We start from the raw sequence: 19,676 nt of genomic DNA, 5'->3' as shown, positions 1-19,676 counted from the left end.
GTGATTTTTGGGAGAACTCACCTTTCCTTCTGGACAAGGACATATTTTCTGGCAAAACATGAGAACTTGGAGCATTTGAATAGTTAACTTCTATCCATGTTGTTTAAAGGGAATAATGGTCTTTCACCCAAATGAGTAAATTCTTTAATTCAGTTTATAACTCAAAATGATCTTGAAAGACGAGCTAATCTCTGGGGCTTTCAATTCCAGCTTTGTAACCTGAGAGCACCAAAATTTTAGGATTCCATTTTTTTTTCTCTGACTAAGAGGTAGGCTGGGGGCTGTATTGGAACAATGTAATGGCAGGGCAGACTCAGCTGTGGTATCCAGCTGTGAATGGACACTTATTTTTTGGTAGTCATTCCTCATTGGGCCTAATTCTGAGATTAACATTTACATTCTGGGTGGAAACATATTCCAATCACTTGTTATCACCCTGTTATCATACTGAATATAATCCCTTTCATGCATATATTGCCATTGTCTTTTTTGTCCGTTTCTCATTGAAAATCCATTCCAGAACTTACTTGCTCTTCCAAAGAAACTTCTTCCAATTCTCTATGTTTACATGCCCATTTTTTTTAATATTTGTTCTTATATCAGTTTTAGATTTCAACTTAATAAATCTGAGCTGGAGCAGAGAACACTGTCAGAGTCAGGTTGATGCTTTCTGAAAGAGCTTATAAATCCATAGTTCCAGTGCTCTCCAGTTTTCTTCAAGGAGAAAGTACATGTCTCCTCCTGCCCAGTGTCACTTTGATACCAAAAGCTTTTTATTTGCTTGGAGCAATTCTTCACTTTTGGGGGTTGTTTTAATTTGGCTTTTGCAACTGAAATATCTGATCTCTCATAGAAGTTATTAAAGAGAAAATCATGATATACTACCCAGGATCACCTTTGCTACTAAGTGCTTACAAAAACGGTAAGTAATGAAACGGTTTCACTGTGAAAAGAATTAATGAGAGACATGATTTTTTACAGATAAGAAAACGGTATCGTTCACTCAGCTCTACCATTGAAGCTGCAATTTTTTGTGTCATTCAGTGATAAATATTTGCGTGACCTTTGACATGTATTTGTGTGGGTATTGGGATTTCCTCAGCTTCTCTTTTAGTGCTAATGAGCAGAATGTACTAAAAATATTTTTCTTCAACTTGCCCTGATTTCATGGGACATCAGTGTTCTGGCAGAACTAAGCCTTTTGCTAAGGGATTACTGTCAGACTCTGAAGAGATGAATGGCAAAAGTTCATCTCCCAAAAGCTTAAAATAAAATGTCTGAGTTTCCACTCCCAGGAGTGGAAGTCTTGCTGCTGAGCTGAATGACAGCAAACCTTTTGAACAGATTTGAAGAATAGCATATTTTTTCATCCAACCCCCCAAAAGTAAATTCTGATGATAAAGTTCCTGAGTGGCATCTGACTATTTCATTAAATCAACCACGTTGTACCAAGTACTTTGCATTTTATTTTGGCAGTGAGATAGTATTTGTTTAATATGGATCCTCGAGTCCTGATAAAAACAAAACTTCCGTTAAGATAAGATTGCAGGATTAGTCTCAACTCTTGTAATTAATGGCCTGCTTCCAGCAAAAACTATCAGCACTTTTTCCTCAACAGAAAATATCATTTCCTTGAGGCCAATTCTGGATGGAATGCTTGAGACTGCTTTGAGACAGATATGCCACATATGTTTATGTCTGCATATCAGCAATTCTGTATCTTTAATATAATATAAAATTAGACCTGTTTATGGTGGAGTTTACATATGGATGGCTCTCCTAGGTTCTTAATTAGTTCTACATTATTTAATTACTCTCGCGTTATATGCAGCCAAAATACAAATGTGTTACAGTTATGACTTGGGGTTTCCAGGCACAAATGCTTGTCATGATAAAATTCTAGATATTAAATATCAGTTTAGATACAGAGATTCATAGTTATAATAGTTCTCAATAACTATAATTCTATTATCAGCTAATAAAATAATTCTCAGTACAGCTTTCTGCCTTCTGCCACCAGGAGTTGTGCCGATGGGCAGGAAGAAATGTGACAGAGGGCTGCCTGCTCTCTCCCTCCTTTCACCCAAAACTGCTGTAGTCCCAAAGCAGCTCACCAGGACGCACTGGAATGAAGCACCAAGACTCTTGGGATCCTTCACCTCGTGATCATCTCCCAGTGGAAAGGTGTCTTGTGTGCACCACTGTAATGCTGGGGCATAACGAACACATTTCACTCAGATTAGTGAGCCTCCACATTTCCCACACACATTTCTATGTATACCAGAAAATAAAAGAAAGTACATTTGTATTTAAGAAGAGGACCGTAAGTTCAAGGTTTTACTCTTCCTGTCACCTGGGAAGCTTGCAGGAAGTGCCTGCAGAAAGAGATGCAGAAGTCACCTGATACAGGACTTCAATCTTGTTTCAATCTCCCCCCTGCTCTTCATGCTCCTCCAGTGTGTAGGTTCTGTGCCTCTCCTTACAAGTGATTCCTGATTTTAGTCCCCTGCCATACAGCAGCAGCACATTCTCACACTAGGAGCTCTGCTTTGTAGCAGGATTTTAGTAGTTCATGATGTGAAGCATTGCCTGATCTTGCTGCTCTGTGAACAGGGAAGGCACTGGGAGAGGAGGAGACATGGCCCTGTGCTTGGCCTCAGTGCAGTGTCACCCCGTTCCAAGGGGATCAGCCATTCACCTTTCTACCAGTTCTCATGCTGCATAAACACCTGATGATCTTTGTCTCTTAATTATAGCTCATGAACATGCCCCTTTCCCAGGTTTGCTCTTAGTCTGCAGGTGGGGACCTCTCAGGGCATTTTAGGACTTTATTAATAATCTTTATGTGCTATTTCACGTCTATTTTTCCCTGCCATTTTCAGTCTGGTTGACAGCTGTTTGTCACACATTTCAGCTGGAAGAGCTCTCTGCACTAATTCTTGACCAGTTTTCTCTTCAGCACCTGACCCTGTTGCTTACCTTTGGAAGTGTGACTTCCTTAGTGGGTGGAAGTGGATATGACCTTCACATCTGTTCTTTCCAAGCAGACCTTTTGTATCCCGTGTTTCATGATTCCAGCAGGCAACTGCACTGTATTGGTGCTCCACTTTCCCAGCACTTTGTGTGAGCTTCTTACTGTGTCCTCATTCACTAAAACAAGAGATATTCCTGCTGGTTTCTTCTGTTTGTTTGGCTCTCTGAACTGAATAAGGATTCGAATAAGGAGTAAAGAGCACAAATGGGGTAGTCAATTTGACTTCAAATAACATAAATTCAAGACTGTTGCTCTCTGTGCTCTCCCCACAGTGCTGAGTACTGAGAGAGCTGGGAAGGCTGTCTGCTTTCTGTTGGAAGTAATTAAGTTGGCCCAAAATGGGGACCTATCAGTTACTAGTCACTAAGGCAAGAACTCCTTTCTTTCCTTTTTAGGGGGAACATTCAGTAGAAAATACTCTGACTGCCTGGCCAGCATAACTCTGAGGATTCATGTTAACTACCTTGTGCCTTTCATATGTTAATTCGTGCCTACTTAGGAATATTACAACTATAACCTCTTCATCAGTAACAGAACACAATCAATGTGGTTTGTTTGTTTTGTCTTCTGTCTTCAACACCTGGAAGTTCTCCTTGAGCCATACCTTTTCTTTAACTTGCTTTTTACCCTAAATGTATCTAGTAAGCTTTTATGTCTCTCTAACATTAACTTGTAATTTTTCATTTAAAACTATGAAGTCCAGGTACTTTGCATAATAAGGCATAATCAAAACTTTAATTGGGAAAAAATAATAATCTCAGTGAAGCTACACTGAATCACACCAACTAGCATTTGTTGGGACCTCTTTGGATTCAGGACTTTTATGTTCTAGGGTCACCTCTAGATATTTGTTGCTTCTAAAACTGTACTGATAAGATTTTAGTCCCTCTTCTTAAGGAAGATGATAGAGTTATTTCGGAATATTTTGAAACAAAAATTCTTCTTAGCATGAAATTATGTTATTGTAAATCTTTCCTTACTGTCACTGTCACCATTTTCTAACACCGTTGTTTGGATTCAAAGCTGTTCTTCTGGCCTCGGAATCTGACAGAGTTAAAAAATCAAATGTATTAAATCTGCACTTGCTGTGTTACAAACACATATTTACTCACTTTGGAGTTCCATCTTTGCTGTGGTAATGTATACAATCTGGAGTCCTTAACTGGATATACCCATCACCACTCAAGTGTCAGAATGATTTGCTAATAATCATGAGCCTTGGTACCTTCATCACTGTACTTCTGAGGATTCCTCCTTGTTCAGCTCATTTTCTGCTGAAAACAGGAGTAGTTTAGTGGGACATTGCGTTGGTCTCGTGCTGTGGAGGTGGTCTGCTGACAGGCCTGGAAAAGACTGAGGAACAACTTCAGTTTTGTTTGCAGAGAGCCCAGGCATGGAGGGAAGCCAGGATCTAACATTTCCATCCTCTTGGCACAGGTCTAGGAGGCAGATCTCAGATGGCTTTCTGGCCCTGAGGCCAAGTGGTACAGCAAGGCTTGTGGTAAAACCCTTACCTCTGAGACAGAACACCCATGTCCAAGCTTCCCACTGGCAGTGATCCCTGACTGGTGTTAATTCCTGAACCATACCTTGGCAGTGTCCTGGAGAGTTGTGTTCAGGCTGAGCCAAAACTCTGCAGGAACTGTGAGCAGTTTCACAACAGGGGCAGTCACAGGACGGTGCTCAAGCCCGTGCCCTGACGCTCTGGTTTTCTGGTGATGGCAGCGCTGGTTCTGAGCAACCCTTCCAACATCTCAACTTCTGTCCTGGGGAGGTGGTGCCAGGGATCTGCATCAATACACACTAAACACCTGCTCACCCGGCTTCCCTGTGCTCATCACACAATACAGAGATGCATAAAACCAAATCCTGCAGCACCTCACTTAGACAGAACAGATAGCAGGGGATTGAAGAATGTGTTGGCACTGTTGCAAACTAGCCTAATTTGGAAATACTGTGCTCTTAATACATGAGAATTACAATTTATTTATGAAAACCAAGTTATCATTCACTTCTCCTGCTTTTCTGATGATTGGATCTTGTTGCACACGTTTTGGGGTATCCACGGGTCCTGCCAAGCTGTATGGCCAAGCCAGGTCTCAGTGTGCATTCTGGTCCTTTGGAAGCCATGGTAGGTGAGGTTTCATATCATGCTGCTCTTTCTTCCTATTTAGTTCACTCCTCTGCCTCATCCATAAGTGATCACCTCCTCACTGATTCTTCACACATAATGTGATTTCTGGGGCTCTGCTGTTATTCGTTAATACCACGTGACAGAACATGTTTGGGTTGTTTTACACAGGAAATACACTTGGTAAGTGCAATTTTGCTTTCCCTAAACCAAGTCGAGCCCCTGACCTTGGCTGGAGAGGTCAAGTGGAGGAACACTGCTGCAGGTGTGTTGTGGGACACCTTGACACCAGTACTTTGCAGCATAACAAATTTGAAGATACACATGTAAAAATTACTTTCTTTGAGATCTTACAGGCCATCCTGGAATTGGCTGCTTATGGTTACTTTTGGACAAGTCACCTCTTTTTACATCTGCACCACCAAACAGTAACCAGCTGATGTTTTGGGGCAGTCTCACCCCCTTTGCTCCAGAAGGCAAGTGTTGTTCCTGCCCCCCTATCCTGTCTGAGGCCCAAAACATTCTATGCCAAGGAATAAATTCTGAAATTTCTGCACACAGAAGACTCACAGAAAGTGTGTTTGTAATTCTTCAGCTTTCTGAATTCTCTCCCAGTGCACTGGGAAGAACATGGAAGCAGTTTCAGACTTTTACTGCCGAAAACACTTTTTGTCCTTAGGCCCACACACATCTGGTGGAACTATGCCTCTGCCTCCTTTAAATGCTCTTTTAGCTGATGTACTGCATTATGCATATTGAGGGAAAAGAAAATGAAAAGCAGGCTCCTCTTGAATTCTATTTGTACTTTTCTGTGTTAATTTGCTCAACTGACATGAATCGTTCTATATGGGAAATGAATATCTTGCCACTGGTTTTGAATATAATCTGCTATACTAAATTCTGATTGAGGTTATCTGTCTAACTTGTAGGCCTACATATGCAAATCAAAAGCACTAAGCATTGTGTCTGGCTAACAGCCAGAAATTCTGACTCACAATCAGTAGAAAACACAAAAGAAATTTTTTTGTATCAGTAAGGAGGAAATTAGATACTTTAAAAGGGCTTTGTCCATTTCTTCTATAACTCTTAAGAACTAAGAAAACTTGAAGCTCAACAGCATCACTTCAGTTAATGGAATTTTTTTTGTATATAAAAAAATAATGTCCCAGAAGGTACTTTGATCACTGGAAGGCTCTTCTGGCTCTCAGAACCAAGAGAGGTTGTGTGAACCTTGAAAAATCAGCCTCAAGGTCTTTTATCAAGCTATTGTGGTTCAAAAAGTAAAACGTGTTTTTCATGTTTGCACCTAGTCAGGTCTCCCAGGCACTTACCTTCTAGCAGAGATGACAGGGAGTATTACTCTTGTTTTACTCTTACAATCTAGTGATACAAATGAGAAACAGAACTTACCTGTCAGCATTGTCTACAGAACAGTGCAGGCACTGATGTGAACCACACAACAGGGTTCCGGTCACACCATTTCATTTCCTGTGCCGACATCTGTCCTTGTGGGATCAGTACCTTGGAGTATGTGGGCAACCACGTGGGGATAATGGCTATGGAGCCACGAATGTGGGACATACTGAGGCAAGCACTGCAGCTGGTAAAACAGGGAGCCTCCTGCCAATCCTTGCCCCAGTGCCCATGCCATGGCCTTCTACATATAAAATTAGCCTGTTCCGTGGGTTTACTCATTTTGAATGAACACTTCTGAAACTTTTGGATAGCCAGGATCAATTGTCAAGATGCACAAGTCCTGAAGATGAGACACTTTTTAGGAAAGTAAACTCCAAAAGCTGCCCCTGCCTTTGGCTTTTTGGAGAGAAATTATCAGTCAGATTAAATCAGAGAAACAGCCTAGAACATTCCTATGAAACTGCTTCTGTCTCACTTCCTCTCCTCTGTGCTGCGGTTCAGATGAGAGGACATCTCTGTGGCTCAGTGGATGAAGGAGCTGCAGCAGCTCTGGAGTGACCAGCACAGCAGCAGAAATGGTGTGAGCAGGAGGCAGAGAGCTGCAGGGCACAGTGTGCTGCTGCGCTTCAGGTGACCACAGAATTTAATGTGGTAACCACTCAGGTACCAGAAGCGCCTGACAGCCTGGAGAGGAAGCACAGCTGCCAGACCACACAACCTCTCTCTTTCAGCGTAAACATTTGTCATTCTTTGCTGCTGTCACGTTCCTAGAGACCTTCCGGGGACCAGAAGCTCCTCTCGTTAACCTCATTATCTCACCTTACTTCAGTCACTTGGGCTTTCCTGGCAGACCTGCAATTTCTCCTGCAAATTTCCCCACAGAAGACCATTTTAATTGCAGTTTTACTCCAAACAGTGCAGTTTAGCTGTCTACAGGTATTTCCTCATGTTGAGTCTATATTTTATTTGACTTGAAATCTGCTCCCTGCACTGTGCTCAGTGTCAGCAGGTAGCAGGTGAATGTGGGCAGAGAGATGCTGGGGCTGTGTCCTCTCTGGGGCCTCTAGAGAAGGCTTGTGCAGGGACTGCTGCATCCCAATACTCCATCAGGTTAATTACATTGTGCTGATAATTAAATTAAGGAGCTCTATGCAGCAGGGTCAAATTCAATCTAATAAATGTGCTGAACAGAAACCGACAGCAGTCGACTTCATGCATGTTCAAGAATTGAGCAGCAAACTGGAGAACAGACAAAAGATGGAGAACAAAACCAGAAGGATGAGAACAGGAGGGGAAATCTGACAGGCAGAGGAGGAAGTGCAGAGACCAACACGGATGAAGACCAGCACAAGAAGAAAAAAAAGAGAAAAGTAGCTGGGATGAAGCAGAGTAGATGCTGGGATACTGGACAGCAGTAACAGCAAGGAAAGCTCTTGGGCATCCAGATTTCAAAATGTCTTTGTTTTCAAGGATTTGTCTTTAAATCCTGGGAACATTTCAAAAAGGTTTGAAAATCCCAAATAAGAATATGTACATAAGAAATACACATACATAAGAAATAACGTGATCTGAGAAATTCCAATATTTGCCCTGGTATAGAATATAGGCATTATTTATAGTTGAAAAAAATTAGTCCCCCCAAAATGGAACTTCTGCATGTTTTTGTGCCTGTAAAATACTTATAGATTGCATATGTGAAAAATCTACATTAAATGCTCAAAGATAATTATAAGTCATTAATAGTTATTTTCACAGATTTTTTTTCTCTAATACAATACATGAGTGCTTGACACTGTTACCAACAACAAACTTTAAAGCAAAAAATGCTGGGTTTAATAAAGATTTAAAACTCACCACCAGCTCACATAGTTCTCCCCATGCACCACTGCTTTTAGACACACTTTTTCACTTAAAGTCTTTAAAAAATCTCTATATATTGCACTTGAAATCCCGGCACAAAAGTTTGCTGGTGACGCATTATTTTCCTTACAGCAACTATAATCGATAAAACCAAGGCTCAAAGCAGTGTGTTACAGCTATTTTATAAACTCAGGAATGTACTCTGGAAATTTATTATGGAAAAATTGACTCAACCTGTATTTAAGGATTAACCAGGGCAAGTCCTGTGACAGGGTGTAGCCCAAAATGCACGTGCGACTTCTGCTGAGTTACAGGTATGGCTAAGTTAAGGGGAGCATTTGGGTGGTGTTAGGGAGAGGCAAAGTGTGGCTGGTGTGTTTGAAATGCTGCTCTGCTCTCCCCCCTGAGAGTGTATGAAACCTCTGAGTACTTAGGGCGGTAACTGAGGATGTCCCATCCCTGGAAGTGGGATTGGATGGGGCTTGGAGCAACCTGGTCTAGTGGAAGGTGTCCCAGCCCATTTCAGGGACATTGGAATCAGGTGATCTTTAAGGTCTCTTCCAACCCAAACCGCTGTGTGATTCTGTGATGTTCTCAAAAGTATTTCGGTAGCCATTTGTCTGTGAAATTAGTAATTTAGGTGCTTACATGCATCTGGACACGTGGTAGTCAAATTGACAGGATTTAATGTGGAAAAATAATTTTAACTCTCATTAAAAGCAGTTACAGTGGTACTTGTTTATATGCTGGCTGCATTTATCCACGAAAAATAATGAAAAAGAAAGAAGGATAAAAATATAATGTCTTAAACAATTAATGATTCCTTTATTTTATAGCAGAGTCTTATTAACACTTGATTTTACAAAGAGTCAAGCTCCTGAAGGCTAACTCTTGTAGAAGAATTTTGGCTTTGCTCTGTTGTTTGCTTGTTTGTTGTGGGTTGTGTTTGGGTTTTTTTGTTGTTGTTGGTTTGGTTTGGTTTTTTTTTAAATGTGTCTCTAATCCTCAGAGCTGTGATGAAAAGTTTAAAAATATGCCTGGAGGATCAAGGGCCGTATTTGGAATCTTAGAGGATCAAAGGAGAAAAATAAGAATACCCCATTGTGGTATTCTCAAAGTTATAAACATGCTTAAGGCGATATAAGGCCGGGGAGAGGATGATTCGTGGGGGGTTTTTAGGTTTGGGAGTTTGGTCGTACAGCCTTTGTGTTACTTTCTGAAACTTATTTTACAGTATCCACAATTATTCATATAAATAGTCTACAAAAAGAAAAAAAGATTTAGGTTTAAAATACTAAATGTAAAAAACAAATTACAATGCTGTAGGATACAATTTTGCATAAACAAGGGAATGGATTATTTATATGGTAGCTTTTATTCCAACTCAAATGTTTGTTAATTTAATAAAGAATGTCAAGGAGACCTGCTTGATGACGACCCCAGTGCTAAAATAGTTCTATAGAGATTCTACATTTTCTTCCCTTACTTTTTAACTTTCAGGACCAAAGAAGCAATGAAAAATGTTGTGACAGTTTTTTTCACGGACATGTTTATTAGTATTTTTTTTTCATTTCTTTATTCCAGGGGTCAGTCATTCCCATATCCATTGGAACAGCACTTCGTTGGAGAAGAAAATCACGTAAATGTTGAGAAAAAGCGGGTGTTACAGAGCCACTCCTCTGCTTTGGGGAGGCTCCTAGGCTGCCCCAGACACCTTTCACTGTCTGGGGGAACTTCGCTCCGTCTGTCCCTGCGCCATTAACATCCTTTCCTGACCCGATGACAATGTTGTTTAACCCCTGCAGTCTCATATCTGGGTCTGTTGCCTCCCGTGATTCCTGTAGGAAAATACAGGACAGTTCTCTATTACACTAAAGACAGGGTTCATACTCTTATTTAATTCTGTGTGTTTTAGGGAGGTGGCTACAGACTTTATACGTGACCGAGCTTTGTATCTATTACATACCGAGACTTCCATAAGGAGGGAAGTTAAATCTCATTCTTGTATTTCTCGAAGATAACCACCGCAATGCTGTATTTTTTTCAAAAGGTAAGATTTTTGAGGAAAACTGTTCCCCCTTCTCCCTCAGGGTTTATAAATGGCTGTTTTATAGAATCCCATAAGATATGTTGGAGGTAATTAGGGGGTAGGCTCTGTGAATTAATACACGCACAGCTTTGAACCCAGAGAAAACCTGAGTTTAAGTGGTGGGATCAGAGGTCTGTGGCTGTGACGGGGCTTTTCCTCATTGCCAAATTCAGGCGGCGTAAAAAGGTGCAAAGATTGCCCAGGGAAGAAAACAAAACCTCGAACTTTTGATCCAGAATGTATGTTTGTTTCTCTGTGTACGCAAACCACTTGCTGTTCCAAAGACATCTCTCTCTCTCTCAGCCCTGGAATCCTGCCTGGCAGCAGGGGTGGCACTGGCACGGGTTTGCTCTGGAGCTGCACCGCGGCGCAGCCACAGGTGAAGGGATGTTGGAAGCTTTTCCCTCTCCGATGCCCTGTGACGCCAAATCCATTCGCCCGCGGCGGCTGAGCCGCCTCTCTCGCCCGGCTGAGTTTGCAAGCGCGCTGAAGCCTTTTTGGAGGGAGGGAGCGGAAAAAAAGAAAAAAACAATCTATGTTCAGGAGTGGACCGGGGCCCTCCTCGGCTTGGCAAGCGTGCCCTGTCAGCCCGGGGGAGGGAGGGAGGGAGGGAGGGCAGCCTGGGGTCTTGCCCAGCGGGAATGAGCCCGGCGGGGCTCCCGCCGAGCCCGGGGCCGTCTCGGGGCCAGGCTGCGGGGATCGGGAGGTGGGAAACACTGCCTCGGGTGAAACAACCCTCCTCTAGGGCACGACCGGGAGAAATCCTGCGGGGAGGGAAGCGAGGGAACAGCCTGGGAGGTCGGGAGGGAGAGGAACCGCGCCGCCTTCGGGCGTTTTTGGCAAGGTGAAGCCCAGCCTTTTCGCCCACCGCCGCGCTCCGGCAGCCCCGGGAATGCAGGCGCAGCTCCAGCTCCTCTCCCCCAGCGCAGGGGCTGGCGGGGCCAGCGGGAGCCGGGGAGGAAGCGGCTCCGGGAAAGTTCCGTGGTGCTCGATCTGCAGTTGGTGGCGACCCGGCCGGGGCTCTCGGCAGCGCCCGGGCACCTCCTCCCATCCTCCTGCCCTCCCTCCCTCCCTCCCTCCGTCCCCGGCCGGGCTCCCCGCGGGACTCCCCGCTCTGCCAGGAGCGTCGCCCGAGCGCCTTCCCCTTTTCGGGGTTTTGTGGCGTTCGCGTGTTTTTTTATTTATTTTTTTCTCTCTCTCTTTCGGTGAGAGTGCGGCCGGGCTGGGCGAGGGGAAGGAAACTTTCTCCCCCCCCCACCCCAGGATGCTCCGGATATTTTTGAAAGGGCGGAAGAGTGAGAAAGGGAGCAGCGTCTGTAAGGGCATCTCATGCTCTTGTGAAGGTCCCCCCTGACACCTCGCTGCTGGGATTAAAAACCGGAGCTGGAGAAACTCCTCCCCTTCCCTCTGCTTCTCTCATTCTCCCCCCTCCCCTTATCCCCCCCCCCATCAATTTCCTAAGGACATTTAAAAAAAAAAAAAAAAAAGAAAAGAAAAAAACAAAATAAGGAGCCTGGAATAACTGCGGCCCGTGGGACGGTGGGGAGAGGTGGAAGAGGAGCCTCCCTCTCCAGATCCATCGCCCAGCACCACGCCTGGGTGAAGGGATGGGAAGCACTGCCATGGACAAGAAGAAAGATGCCTCTAGCAGCAGGAAAAGCTCCGGCCAGAAGAAACTCATGTTGCGAGTGCACATCCCCGTAAGTGGCTCTTCGCTCTTCCTCCCCTTCGGCAGCTGGCGTGTTGTAGGCGCTCAGGCATGTTTTTCTCTGGCATGCAGCTCAGCGAAAGGCAGGGAGAGGTGTTCCCTGCTGCCGGGGTCTGGAGTTCGGGGCATGCTGGGCTGGGGGGTGCAGCCCCTGCCGCAGGCAAGTCCTGCACACCCGGGGTAGGTTGAAGCAAGGAGCCTGAGCCCCCCGTGCAGCGCTGGGAGCTCAGGGTGCTGTGTCCGTGGCACGGAGTGACGAGAACTTGTTATCCTCGCTATCCTAGTTTTAGAAGTGACTCTTACTCCGGGCTGCACCAGCGCTCCTCTGCCCTGGGCTGTGGGTTTGGCTCTGTGTGTCTCACTCAGTTCACACGCAGACTCGCGGTACAGTTTAGCAAAAGGTCTGTTCACCCCCAGATGTTGGTCTCAGCATCCCCAGGTTTGACTCTGGGAACTGTCCGTGCCTGTGGCTAAACCAGGGTTTAATCTGACTCTTCCCTCTCTCAAGACTAATCCACATCTGAATTTCTCAGGGCCGGGTTGCCCAGAGCTCGCTCTCAGATTGGGATCCAAGCAGTCTGTTCATTGCCGGGAGAGCAGGGGGCAGTTGTTTGACCACAGTGGAGCAGACTAGCGAGCCATGCAGTCTGTTCACCGACTCTGTTTTGTGGATTCCACTGTAAGGAAATATGCAAGAGATCATAGTAAACAGATAGAGAATAAACACAGATCAAAAGTTGCTCACTATTCCCAGTGAGTACTAAAAGGCTGACTGGGTCAGTCTTCAGTATTACATGCCCTTCAAAACTTACTGTTTTTCTTCACTATTAGGGTGTTCTTATGATCTATGTAACTATTAGTTTTTTAATCTCAGTCCTGAAGTCCTTTTTCTGTCAGTACTTCTGGCAAGAACTGGCAAAGTCTTGTGTATCTTTTCTGTGCACTCTGTTGTTTTATTGATTATTGTTGTTTGGGATTTGTTTTTTTTATTTTAAATCTCGTTACTTAAAAGTGGGAAACAGTCCTACACATGTCTCTGCCAAGCTGCCAAGAAGCAAAAAGATATTTCTGGTTCTAAATTTTTCCTTTGTTTTAGGGAAGAATGAGAAGTCAGAGCAAATTTATTAGGTGTCTCGAGTGTGTGGAATAAAATGGAGGAGAAATACATGACTCCTCTGCAGATTTCATTTTTCTCTGGGGAGGAATGCAAGCCCAAGAGCCCAAGCCAAACTTCTGGAGTTCTGAGTGCATTCAGTACTAGAAAAATGGGTTTGTTTCTGGGTGTTGCCTATGCATTTGTGACTGGAGCTTTTGGGCAGTAAACTTTGCCATGTTACCATTAGTACTTCACAATAGGGATGTAAAATAGCAACCAAAAAAATGTACCACACCAAAGCGCAGCTCACCCTGTGCACATAATTCCTTTCCACACTCCCTGCTACATTTTCTCTGCCCTTTCTTTCCATTGCCCCCCTCCCCCCGACCTCTGACTCAGCCCAGCCAGAAACTCTGGTGCAGCTGGATCTCCACTGCTGCTCCCAAGGAGCTGCACTTTCTTCCTGCAGAGGAGTCACTGGTAATTCTGGAGATGCTGTGGTTGTTGCAGGATTTTCCAGGATCCACTTGGTGCTTTTGAAATACCTGCTGACCACCAGATACCTGTGACCACAGCAGTACTTACAGCAGCTTTCCTCAGTTTATGGGTGTGAAGCTGAAGTGGGAGAAGTGCCTAAGTGTTCCCACTTCAGCATTATTGACAGAGGAAGGCTAATGCTTTTTCCTATTTGCCTCCCTAAGCCACGGACAACCTTTCTTCAGGAGTGTTGCCTTAGTTCTGTTTTGGATGGAACATCCTTAGTGGTGGGTCATAACTTTTCATGTTCAATAATCTCCTGGCTCTTTGCCATGCAGTTTGTCACCTACATAGTGGTAGTTACTCAGATACAAGCCTGCAAATGCCTGAAGTCATCATTAGTTTTGTTGTTCACCCAGTTGGAAGCAATTAAAGGTTTGTTAATGAGATGACACCTTCCATCCTTCCTCTCCATCCCCAAAACGTGATCCTTCTCTTCCATTCTGCATCATTCTAACGTTCCTGAAGTGGACTGTTGGTCCCAGGATCTTTCAGGTTGTACTCACATTCTTAGTGATCTCCTGTAATCTGGCAGAGTTTAAACATGACTGTGCTATAAGAAAGAACATTTTTCTCATTCTCCTCACTTGACAGTGGAATCTGCATTTGAAAAGATCCATTTAGACTGTTTTTTTTTCTCTTTCATAACTGTTTTCTTGGCTGTTGTTTTGAAGCATCATTCCTATTATTTCAGTGGCGCCTGTCAGTGTAGCAGTAGTTGTCAAGGAAGCTTTCACCAGACAGTAATTTTTATTTTGTTCCTTCTCTTCTTTGTGTTGCTGTGAGATCGTGTTTATTGCTGGGATTCATAATTTGTGCTCATTTTGATCTTCGAATTAGGAACAAGAGAGGGACTAATAAGGTCTAAGTAGGGGAGAGAGGAGTCGGTTTTGGAAGAAAAAGCCATGGGACAGAGAGGTACTGTTGTGATGCAGGCTGGCCTAAAACATATTTATTAGGCACATAAGATTGCTGACTGAAAAATTAAATTACAAATACTGTGGAAAAAAAGGGTGAACGATACAAAATGCACTACAGTTAGGTTAGAGGATTGTGGAATAATAAGCATGGCTGAAAAGAAGGTTGTATGCTTTACTTCCTTCTCCCACATTGTTTTTGTTTTTTTTTTTTGGGGGGGGGAGGGGGGCTGTGTGTGAGAGTGGGGAAAAATGGATCAGTTTAAGAAAGCTGGTTTGTGCCTTGCAACGCTCCAGGACATTTCTCAGGTACATCTTTCTTCAGCAAGGACAAGACATAATATAAAGATCTGGAAACACTCTATTTTCACCTTCTTCCTGTGCTCAGTCTCCTTCAGCACAGGTGGGTGGTGCCTGGCCCGTGCTCCTGGGAGTAGTGGTGGACCACGAAGTTCCTGCAAGCTGACCTTCCTTGCTGCTCTCAACTGGTGTTCAGTAGCCAAGAGTACAGTGGGGGCTACTGTATTCTCTAGTGTGGCAGGGGAGTATTTGCTAAGAGGCTGGACTGATAAAACAACTTTTTGTTTGCTGGTTGTTTTCTTTGCCAATACGAGGCTGACCAAAAGTGGTAATTTAGATGGACCATAATATAATTGCAGGACCTTTTGTAAATGTCATATCAGCCTCTGTCTCTCCCAGCAGCACGTTGTGAAGTCTTGAAATTAGAGATGCCTAAATGGAAATTTCTGGTCCAAATATCTTTGAAAGCTGCTACAGATTTAAAATAGAATCTCTTTGCTCTCTAGATGCATCATATCTGTAATATGAAGACATTAGCATTATAAAATTCCTTTTTAAGCCATTAGAAGTTAGTGCCTGCACATTGCTGTGAACATTTTAAAAACTCTATTCTAAGATGGGATGCAATTGTCTGCTGAGTAGGAGCTCGCAGCAGTGAGATCAGTGTGTTCTTTTGTCATCTTGCGAAAATCGATCTGTTCTAATGTTAACATTGCCATTATAATCCCCTGGTGCCACAAAAGAAAAAAGAAAAAAAAAAAAAGAAAAGGACAGATGTTCTGCTGTTGTTTACTTTGAATTTCATCTGGGATAATTCAGCCAGTGCCAGCAAAGTTATGTTGTATTTACGTGAACGCAGCTGAGGGCAGAACCTGTCTCAAGAGCTTCACCACGGCAAGTGCCAAGCACCTGCTGCTCCCAGCAGGTGGGAATTGCAGAAGCTTGGCACTTCCTTGGATTTTTCCCAAATACATCACAAGGTGACTTATTATTTGAAAGAACAAAGAGATTTTTTTTTTCACAATAAGGACAAAAATAACATCTGCCAATGAATATGAAAACATCTTTCAGTTCAGTGAAGTGGCTGTTGCCTCTGGTACTTCAGCCCTGACAGCAGAGTTGATGCACCAGAAGGATGTGCTTGGAGACCAGGGTCCATTATTTTCAATGCCACACAAACAAACATCTCTGCACACATTCTCCCATTTCTTTGCCAACCTCCACGATTTTGAAGAGACTCCTCAATGTCAAAATTTATTGCTGTTTCCAGGCTTGTTGTTATGTTGGGATGTCAGGCTGAACATCAAATGGCTTAAATATTTCCAATCCGACAGGTGACAGCGATGTTCTGACAGTACTGTTGGCTCAGGCTCTGCCCCCCCCATCTTGTTTTCCACATTTGCAAAGTCATGAATGGCTGCATTCCTAACAAATCACTGTGAAATGGTTTTGTTCTGTCACAGTTTTTGCCGGGTGATTCCTGTCTCCCAGTAATGGCAGGGTGGGTTGATGAGAACATCACTTCAGTCTTGGAGTCATTTTAGGAAGCTGTAGGTGAGGAATAAGGTGAATTCTTTTAAAGGTCAAAGGAAATCAGCTTCCAGTGGGATCTAGGAGTGAAACAAATGTTTTCTTTCTTGGAAAAGGAGGTGGGGGAAGAGGGAGACAGAGGAAAGCGAATGTCTCCCTAATATCAAATCTGCAACTGTTCTCCCTCTCGCTCTCATAGAACAGGCTCTGAGCTGTCCTGAGCCTCTGTGGCCTTGAATGTTAAATTTGGATTCCTCCCTAAAGGGCTGATATATTATGACTGGAAAGGGCAAGAGTTATCATTTGCTGAGAAGCACTGAGATGGTACTTTGAATTTATCTGAAGGATAAAAGAAATCATTCATGTTTACAAACATAATAGCTGCCACTGTTATTAAAGAAGCTTTTGGTCTTTTTATTGAAAAGTGCTATGTCTTTAAAACATCACTTTTTCTGATAGGAGGTTCTGCACCCAACCTCCTTTATTTATACCTGTGAGCCTGTGAGGACTGCGGGCTCAAGGAATGTGCGTTTCCTTGGAGAAGTAAGTCATGAATGTGGAAGGAACCTCACAGAAACGTGGGTGGTGAGACTTGTGGCTTCAGGTAAAGATAATTTAGGCTCCTAGAGAGATCAGGAGTGAAGAGGAAAGTAGTGATCTCCACTAAGACGTTCCAGCACCTGTCAGAGACCTGCAAGGTTCAGCTCACACTCATTTTCTCCTGGGCACCACATTGCATTCAAGGGAGCTACTCAGATGTGACTGAAACTGGAATTCAACACTCATTTGGTTGTCAGTCATGGGAGCGGGTAGGTGTGTCCATGTGCTGGCTTGGCAGGGCTAACGGGAGCAGAAAGGAGCCAAAGCTGAGTCAGCACTGGTTGACCAAATTATGGGTATCTGTGTTGAGTGAAGTACCACATATAATCCTTGTCCCTTTGAAGAAAAGCTGAATTTCCATCAAAAGGTATCCCGTGCCGAGGGAGTAATGAAAGAGCAGAGTTGGTTACAAAAGAGAAACGAAGCATCAAAGAAGACATGAATAGCAGGCAGGAGATGTCACAAAATGTCTGTCTGACATAGAAGTACCCCTTTGTGGGCTATGTTACCCTACACTGATCATCAGGCTTTCAGAATTAGCCTTCTTCCAGAGCCTAATCTGGTTCCAGGGAACTGCTGTCCCGATTTTCTACCGTTGTTTGCACTGTAGCCACATTGGAGGAAGTGTTACAGCCTCACAAACAGGGAGAGTTGTGCACGTCTTCAAAGGCTAAAAGAAAAAGCAGCTTGAGTGTTTCTTGAATGGAGTATGTTTATTCTCCTGGAAAGGAGAACTTATGTATACACATGAATATAATATGCCATCAATAAATGCAAAAGTATTGGTGGTTTGGTGATACAGTGCTACTGCTGAATTATTTCTGCTACCAGCAGTGAGCCGGAACAGTGATGCAAGTGCAGCGATTCTGCTGCAGAATGATTTTTGTGTTTACCCTTCAGGTAGTTGTAGAAACTGGAATATAATGCTTTGGCTTAGTGTTTGCTTCTGTAATACTGTCTCACTTAAATTGCTTGCATATAACCACATATGAAATTTTTAAAGCATGAAGGCATTATTTACACGGTAGAGAACCAAAACATAGCACGGTACTTCAGTTTTTGACATCGAGGATTCAGAGAATGGCATACAGCATCCTTTAAATTTTCATATAATTTAGCTTGACAGTAAATTACATTATGCAAGCGTGACCCAGTGGGATGCAGAGCAAATGCATTGCAGGATGTGCTTCATGGTTGTCGTTCATATCACACACCATGACTGTTCAGACCTTATGGTCATTATTGCAAAGGGTGCCTGTGACCTTCTGCTCCAAAAACAGAACCTATGTCATAAGCTGAAGACTTAATCTATTTTTGCAGTCAGGGTGAGAGAGCTATATGCCTTTTTTAAGCTGCTGGAGAGCACATTCATAGATCTGGAGTTTCATTAGGAGGAAGTGTGTGCATTATAAGCATTAACTGCCACATTATGAAGCCTTTACCATCATTTATTCATAACAGGCATTGTGCAATTTTCAGTCAACTTTTTATGCCAGTAATGCTGCTGGAGAAATGAAGATAAGACAATAACTCCTATTCTGCAAGCTGAAGAAAGCAAACCTCTCTAAGGAGTTACAGCATTACAAAACACAGGATTTTCCCGCTCAGTTGTAGACTTAGGAGGGGTCTTTTATGAATGACTGAAGTTTGGGGCTGGTTCTGGAAGCTACATGCCTGTTGATTCCTTTAGAAAAGTTTGGAAATATGTTTTTCACGGAATCGGAGAAATCAATACTTAGCGAGCTAAATTAGGGGTAAAATTTGAGTTCAAGCATGAAGAAACATTTCAGTGAAGACAAGCTCTCCATAGAAATGGAGTAGTTGTAAGATCTGATGGACTAAACAGGTGCCCTGAGCGTTGCCTGTGGCCTGTCTGGTGGTAGAAATAGATTGCTATCTGCCTGCCACTTACTTTAAATGGACTCAGCATGGAAATCTGCAAAGACACCTGGAAGTATACAGATTGCTCGGGTGTGTCACGACGACTCCATTTTTACTGCCTAGCCATAATCCTCAATAAATTTCCACTGATTCAGGACTGTTCTATGCCTTTAAATAGTTGTGCATTTAGTATGTTTGCTAAGCCTTTGTTGCCTTGCTTTAGGCAGTGTGGCAAACAAGTGTTTTTATGGGATCATGGAATAGCTGAGGTTGGAAGACACCTCTGGAGACTGCCTAGTCCGAGCCTCCTGCTGAGCCAGTGGTCAGCTAGAGCAGGTTGCTCAGGACTCTGTCTCATCAGATTTTGAATATCCCCAAGATGGTAACTGCACAGTTTCATTGCTCTGAAGGAATGCACTCGGGCAAGGGAAAGCTCCTCGAGACTAACTATTGTTGAGCCACTACGCAGGTACATTGAACTCCACACTTAGTTGGATCTTGTCCCAAAGCATAATGCCAGTCTGGGGAGTGAAATTGGACTTGGCTAATAGTATTTTAGTGTAGAGACTTCCGAAGG

General features: G+C 43.5%; 1 protein-coding gene across 1 annotated transcript in view; it reads left to right on the top strand.

Moving 5' to 3' along the window:
- Positions 1-11,548: 11,548 nt before the first annotated feature.
- Positions 11,549-19,676, top strand: part of PRKAG2 (protein kinase AMP-activated non-catalytic subunit gamma 2) — a 209,758-nt gene continuing 201,630 nt past the window's right edge. The window contains exon 1 of the mRNA XM_027893740.1: positions 11,549-12,230. Within this exon, the coding sequence (XP_027749541.1) occupies positions 12,138-12,230 (93 nt within the window). The 5' untranslated portion in view covers positions 11,549-12,137. The remainder of the gene's footprint in view (positions 12,231-19,676) is intronic.

This window comes from Empidonax traillii, unplaced genomic scaffold (assembly GCF_003031625.1).
Source record: "Empidonax traillii isolate 1590-97213 ecotype Southwest subspecies unplaced genomic scaffold, ASM303162v1 scaffold404:size960789, whole genome shotgun sequence".
In the NCBI taxonomy this organism is placed as follows: domain Eukaryota; kingdom Metazoa; phylum Chordata; class Aves; order Passeriformes; family Tyrannidae; genus Empidonax; species Empidonax traillii.
The sequence above is the reverse complement of the archived record's forward strand: the minus strand, read 5'-3'. Positions and strand labels throughout refer to the sequence as shown.